The following is a 7,360-nucleotide window of genomic DNA, read 5'->3' as shown; positions in this document are numbered from 1 at the left end:
TTGAGAGTTAAAAAAAGTATTTTGAGAGAGATTTTTTTTCTCAGGAATAATTTTAAAAAATTTCAAATTTATATTTCAAATTTTTTAGTCTCAAATATTATAGTTTTTTGCTATTGGTATGAAAGCTATTTCTCTCAAAAGATTTTTTTTTTTTCTCAGATAATTTATTTTCTCACGTGTAATAAAGAAACCAATCTAGCTCTTTATTAGTAGCCAGTATGAGAGTAAAAAAAAAATTTCAGGGAAAAAGTGTTCATACCAATATAATAAATAATGATATTTGAGACAAGACGGTGCTCAGCCAACGCCCCCCCACCATGACATTATTTTGAGAGTGAGAAGAAAAACATTTTGAGAGAAACACGTTTTTTGGAGACATTTTTCTTCACACTGATAGCAAATTAAAAAAAAATATTTGAGAGTTTAAAGTATTTTGAGAGAGATTTTTTTTTCTCAGAAACAATTTTAAAAAAATTTAATTATATTCCCAAATTTTTTAGTCTCAAATATTCTATTTTTTGCTATTGGCATGAAAACTTATTCTCTCAAATATTTTTTCTTCTCTCAGATCATTTAATTCCTCGCATATAATAAAGAAACTAATCTCTTTCCATAGTAGCAGCCACTCCAGGCGGTTAGTAACACCACGAGACGGTAGACGCCCCTCCGCATTGCATCATCATAACACGGAAGCAGTGCACAGACAGTGGGGGGCACGGTAGGCGCAGGCGCAGGGAGGGAGGTGAAGACGGGCCACCATAGGATCAAAGGTAGACAGGATAGACAGGTAGAAAAAGGAGCACAGAGGCAGCAGTCGGCCAGGTGAAGAAGGACAGAGCGCGAGCATCATGGCGCTGATCCCGTCGCAGGTTCTCCGGGTCGCCATCCTCATGTCCTACTTCTCCATCCTGTGCCACTACAAAGCGTTAGACATGCCGGCGCACCAGACCTACGGGGGCAGCTGGAAGTTTCTGACATTCATTGACTTGGTGAGATTTATCATGTCATGTTATTTCAACCCTAAAGGTAGCTGCGCGAGCTGCAGAGCCGTTGCTAAGAGGTTATGCGTTGCTTCGTGATGCTATGAGGTTTGATTATTCAGCGTTTCCGCCTCCCTGTTCCGGTGTGTAATGCACCGCTAACCGGAAGTAAGGTAATTAAACTAGACTTATATGTGCTAAAATGTGTCTGGACCACAGGTCTGGACTCGCGTTTGAAGACCCCGACGTGGTCCACCGGGGAGCTCACTGTGTAGTGGCTGAACCGGAACAGGTGTTACGGTGCCGAATGCACTCCTGTTACAAATAAGAGCTTCCCCCCTGCACGGGAGCGCGCCGCGCGGTCACTGTTGATTTTAAACGCCTCCCATACATAATATGTGTAGCTCGAGCCTGATTCAAACAACATGCACTTGTCTGCATATTCACCAACAGACTAACACAAAGGAAGATGGATATTAGAAACATAAAAAGAAAAATATACTGTATATAAAAGGAAAACAATATTGCGCAAAATTAAAGTATGACACAGGATAAACAACTTCTTTCCATACTGGCCCTGAAGACATTTTTATATAGCCACAGCAAACTTTACGAAGAAACAATACACACATGCAACAATTCTCACTGTTATTAAAGATAACTTTATCCGGAATGATTAAAAAAATCCGTCCTCTAGTTGATTTCAGTGAACTAAATTAGGTGGATGAGAATAAACAGGATTATTATAGCCTGATAATAGCATTTAATTCTGAATTAGTTAAACTACATTTGAAGAGCAGAGCCTGTGTTAGGCTTTAAATTCAGCTGTAGCCTACTCATGAAATGAACACGGATAAAACATATTCAGGATCAAATCAACAAGAGCAGATGTCAACAGTAAGACTTTAATAATGAATGAGCAGAACGTTTGCATCAGTGTTCTCTGCTGTACTTGAGACCTATTCAGCTTCATCACCAGTATTATGGTGTCTGAAGTGAAAAGTAAATTAAGGACTTCACACAGTAGTTATTGGAAGAAGACAAACACACACTGCTCCGGGTCATCCCAAACAACGCACACATACATGAACATAAACAAAGAGGCAGCTCTATTAGAGACTAATTCAATAAGCCAGTCATTTACGTACATAGCAGATCAACTTCAGCGATAATACCCTCCCACGGTGTTCGCTATGAACGAGCTTTAACAAGCTAACCAGTGTGGACAAAGAGCAGAAGATGCAGTCAGTAGAGACCGCCCCGGTCCACAGGGGCGGCTGTGGCTCGGTGCTGGAGCGGTTGCCTGCCAATCAGAAGGTTGGCAGGTTCCTGGACTATGTAGAAGCGCTTTGAGTAGTCGTTAAGACTAGAAAAGCGCTTTATAAATACAGGCCATTTACATTCCACTTGAAGAACCAACGGTCCATTTTGTGGTGATGTCTGTTTATTTCCGTAGTAATGTAACAGGACTGTTGCTCAGCTGTGTTTCATGTGGTCTCTCATTGCACAAAGCCCACCAATAGAGGATGTTTATGACCGATACAATACGAATATTTGGTTGTTTAAAAATCTGATCTGATCTGCCAATATATATCGGCTGGTATATATTTTAACCCTTATGTTGTCCTCGGGTCAAATTTGACCCTTTTTTCTGTTTTTTTATCACAAAAAATGGGCCTTTGAAATAAGCGCTGAAAATGTCAGCATTAGAAATATCAAATAACTTTGTAGAAAACCTAAAAAAAAGCACCCACATTAATGAAAAAGTGACAAAAATGTTGGAAAAGGATTAATAGTGTTTCATGGTTGATAGGAAGACAACACAAGGGTTGAAAAAAAAAAAAAGTCCTTTGAACAAAAACACATTGACAAAAAAACTGTTAGTGTTGCTAACAGGGACGTTGTAGAGCGCCCTCTGGTGGACAAACTAAGCAACGCCAACACACAACATGGTTAGACGTCCATTTTTTTGTTTTGTTTTGAAATCGGCCATTATAAATATCAATATTGATATATGCAGCCGATAATATCCAGCGATATATGGGTCGGGCTCTATTATATTATATACTATAACATAGTAGATATGTTTCCCGTAACTTGGAGTGACAAGTGATGCCTTCAAAAGCTTTGCGAGGCGTGGTTTTGGCTTTGGTTTGCAAAAGTCTGTTCTCTTTTATATCCAAGTGAAACTGGTAATTGGTAACTGTAATCTCAGTGATATCCAATCAGGAATGTAATCGAAACGGGACCTTGTGAATCGGATTCAAATCAGCTCAAGAAATTGTGTGTGTCTGTGTGTCTCTGAGTGTGAGAAACAGTTGTGTCATATTTTCCACATTAGACCTCTCCTCATGCTTAACTGTGCTGTTGATGACCTGAACACACCAGCAACCAGGAAACACACACACCGCTGCAACATCTGCCTCTTAATCTGTGTGTGTGTGTGTGTGTGTGTGTGTGTGTGTGTGTGTGTGTGTGTGTGTGTGTGTGTGTGTGTGTGTGTGTGTGTGTGTGTGTGTGTGTGTGTGTGTGTGTGTGTGTGTGTGTGTGTGTGTGTGTGTGTGTGTGTGTGTGTGTTACTGTATGAACATGTGTAATATGAAGCCCTGCAAGGTATAAGTGCTACAGTGACATGACTGTGATGAGATCCATTTCACAAACGCCGGCACTTTGATTGTGATTGATTTTTTGGTGTTGTTGGTGGTCAGAGCCTCATCGCTAGCTGTGTTCACATAGAAACCCATTATATATGTAGCAGGCAAGCTAGGATAGGCATCATACTTGTAATGATGCCTACATCCACACGCAGATTTTAGTCACACACAAAGGCAAAGGGACACAAGGGGGACCAGCCAAGTCTTTTTTTGACAATAGGATGATACACAAACACACACGTCTAACTGGAGGTGAACTGGCATCTGGACCAAATTGTCTCCAACGTCCAGCCGTCCGCTCACCCAGCGGGGGACACCTGACACTCCCAATTTGAGATTGGAGGAGCGATGACGAGGAGAGGCGGTTGTGTGCATTTCTCTCCATCTCGCTCTGGCAAAGGTCAGAGCTGTCATTGGGAACATATTGGCGGCAGTGTTTCATTACACGGGGGGAAAAAGGAGAGCTGCTTCATTTAATGTCCTGCAGCTCCCTGGGACTTTGGCCGTTTGGAAGTCATAATCTGGGTCAAGTATTTGCAGTGTGTTTGTTTAAATGAGCATTTACAGTTTTATTAAAATGCAGTGTGTTTTTTGGCAGAAGGGTTACAGTGTTTATTGTAGGGATCGACTGATGCTGGTTTTACAGGCTCAGCACTGATTATTAGTAGTTAATGAAACCGATAATTAGGCCTGCACACTCGGGGAAAAACAGGATTGTTTTTCTCATGAAGTGTAATGTATATTGCACACATGAACCATGACAAAACCAAATTGGTACTACCACTTTTTGGCACCTATAGCACATGTATTTACCTGATTCTGACAATGCACATTAATCAACATTTCTGTAAATGTGCCAATTGGCTCGTTTTCAACTGCATACAAAATCCACACAGAAAGGACCTGGATTTGAACCAGCATCCTTCTTGCTGTTAGGAAGAAGTGTTAACCCCTGATCCACCGTGCTGCCTCACCACACGTAGACATGCCCATGAAAGGCGACCGACATGGAGACGCGTCGTCCATTGTTATTTATACAGTTTACGGTTCATGCCCTGAGGCCGGTAGTTCCAACATCTAACATGTCCCAGTTGACTGGAAACAGTGTTGCGTTCACAAGCTCAGATCTCATTATGGAAATAGTTACTTGAATCGTCTTTACTGCACTTTGACACATTATCAAACACTTTAGACATGTTTAACTATTATCAGAAGGATAATAGGAAGAGGTGCTTGATAGTCATCTTCTTTCTCTGAAATATTAAAGTTTTTCAGCGACTTCCCATCCCACCCTATTTAAAGAAAAGCTCCTGGAAACGCATTTTCAATCCCTTTCCATTTCATTCAAATAGGAACAATACTAACAGCATGCGCTGGCTTTTTAAATGGAACTGGCGAGGTTGTGTTTTCAATTTGGGAAGTCAAGTGTAGGATATGTTTGGTACTCGAGTGGTTTGAGTTTGAGAACACTGTTGCTAGGTGACGGGCAATACAATGGTTTTTCTGGATTTTTTCTTCTGTTAAAGACGGCAAGAGATTTTGTTTTTTATTGGATTTCAGAATTAAGTTTAGGAAAATGAGTCAAACAAAAACAAGCTTCAGGTGAAGTCAATGCAACAACACTAGTGCTGGCAGATTCTCCAAGATGAAATGATACACTCCTCTCACGGCTTTATGGCACCAAGTCAAGATAGTATTTAAAAATAAAAAAAGGAATAGTTCATATGTTTTGAAGTGGGGTTGTATGAGCTACTTCTTCAGTCAGTGTCTCTGCTGCTCTTCATAGTCGTCAGATTCGTCTACCAACCCTTATAGAGCTGGCTCAGGTTTCCCTTGGACCAGCTCTTGGTTATGCTGGTGTAGGTCTAGACTGCCGGGGGACTTCCTTTGACACACTGAGCTCCTCTCTCCTCTCTCTTTCCATGTGTGTGCACATTACTGGTGTGTGCATGTTACTAACTTAGCTCTGGGGAGCTTATTCCTCGGAGTCCTTATGTTGTTTTTTGCCTTGCAGTTTTCCTTGGATTAGGGTGGCACCTAAATCCCGGTTGCAGCTGCCGCCGTGGTCCTGGTCTACGCCCTGCAGGGCCCTGCTACACCCTTAACTACTACAACTACTCTTTCTAGTCGTAGTTCTATTATCATTTTTGGGTCTCTGTAAATTGTGGTGTGGTCTAGACCTTCTCTATCAGTGTTTTGAGATAACTCTTGTTATGATTTGATACTATGAATTGAATTGAATTAGCTACAGTAGATTCAAAGGTGAAGCACAGGGAGTAAAATCTGAGATCTGTTATACAAACACAGCAGATGTACACTTGGACACTGTTTCCTGTTTGTGGTAAATAAACACGGACCACAAAAACACTCCAGCGGTCGCAACAAACTGGTTCTCCAGCTGGCTTTGTTCCCACATGCCTATCTGAGACTGAAGCCAGGGTCTCCCACACCTCCTGAAGATGTTGACATGGTTTTTGGGGTAAGGTGTGAACTTTCTGAGTGGAGTAGAGGACAGTGAGGCATGGTGAGGAGAAGTGGGAGCACCACATAATGTAACGATTGCTTTGATTGCAGTGCAGAGTTTTGCTCTGTGTGTTTGTTTTTCTCTCTCTCTCATCAACTCTTCTTCTATTGCTTCCCATCAGATTTTCCCTGAAGTTACCAGTCTAACGCTAGCGGTAGCTCGCTATCTTGGTTACATTTTTCAAAACTAGTTGTAGTCTTGCAACGTGTGACGCAGAAGATCCCCAGTCTTTACATAGGTTGACAGTCTTTAACGTTGGATGTGAGATGATTGTCTTTAGATGGGAGATGCTGTCAGACTTCAGTCTTTTTAAAGTGTGTTCAGAGTCTTCTAGTGTATGGTAACGTAAGGCATGGGCTGTGCTGTCTCTTTAAAGTGTCATGAGAAAACGTGTGAGCTGTGGAAGAGCTTGCTGAACTCTCCCCGTCCCTCTCTCGGCAGGTGATCCAGGCGGTGTTTTTCGGACTGTGCGTCCTGATCGATGTGTCCAGTCTGCTGACCAGGGGAGGCGACAGCAGGGAGCAGGAGCGCCAGCTGAAGAAGCTGATTGGCCTGAGGGACTGGATGATGGCCGTGCTGGCCTTCCCTGTCGGAGCGGTGAGCGGATGGACGCATTTAACCAAACACACACACACTTAAAAGACACGCACACACACACACATACAATAACCTGGGGAAAGATCAGCCTGGCCTGCAGGAATTAAAGGCTTGAGTTTATGCATTTGCAGTGTAATCAGCTCTCTCTCAACCCTTTTTCTCGCCCTTTTCTTTGGTCTCTGTGATGCGTGGGCCCAAAGTTGATTCAGAAGGCTTTTCTACTCGGATGTCCAAAATGCATTTTCTTTTCCCTATGCTAATTCACGTTTGGACAACGAACATTTATAACAAATTAACCTTAGATAAAACAAGGAGAGATGTAATACATGTAATAATGTAATATGTAATAATGTACCGGGTTTTTCTCAAAGTCCTATTTTTCCCCCATGGTCCCTGGGCAGATAGGTTGAATAAAAACCTAAATAATTGAACAATTAAAAGGTAAGAAAGATTAGATATTACAAGAAGGTTAGACATTACAAAACACACACATCTTTAAATCTTGTGTTTACCACACAGTGTTTATAAGCAATAAAACAAGGATTGACCAATTAGTCTAAGGGTGTTACTTTGGGTTCCACATGGTGGTGGGGGGGGGGGGGGGG

At 41.8% G+C, this 7,360-nt stretch overlaps 1 protein-coding gene across 1 annotated transcript in view; it reads left to right on the top strand.

Moving 5' to 3' along the window:
* Positions 1–706: 706 nt before the first annotated feature.
* Positions 707–7,360, top strand: part of LOC117961833 (androgen-induced gene 1 protein-like) — a 10,064-nt gene continuing 3,410 nt past the window's right edge. The window contains exons 1-2 of the mRNA XM_034900769.1: positions 707–989; positions 6,600–6,755. Of these exons, the coding sequence (XP_034756660.1) occupies positions 849–989; positions 6,600–6,755 (297 nt within the window). The 5' untranslated portion in view covers positions 707–848. The remainder of the gene's footprint in view (positions 990–6,599; positions 6,756–7,360) is intronic.

The sequence above is a fragment of the Etheostoma cragini genome, chromosome 18 (assembly GCF_013103735.1).
Source record: "Etheostoma cragini isolate CJK2018 chromosome 18, CSU_Ecrag_1.0, whole genome shotgun sequence".
NCBI lineage: Eukaryota > Metazoa > Chordata > Actinopteri > Perciformes > Percidae > Etheostoma > Etheostoma cragini.
The sequence above is the reverse complement of the archived record's forward strand: the minus strand, read 5'-3'. Positions and strand labels throughout refer to the sequence as shown.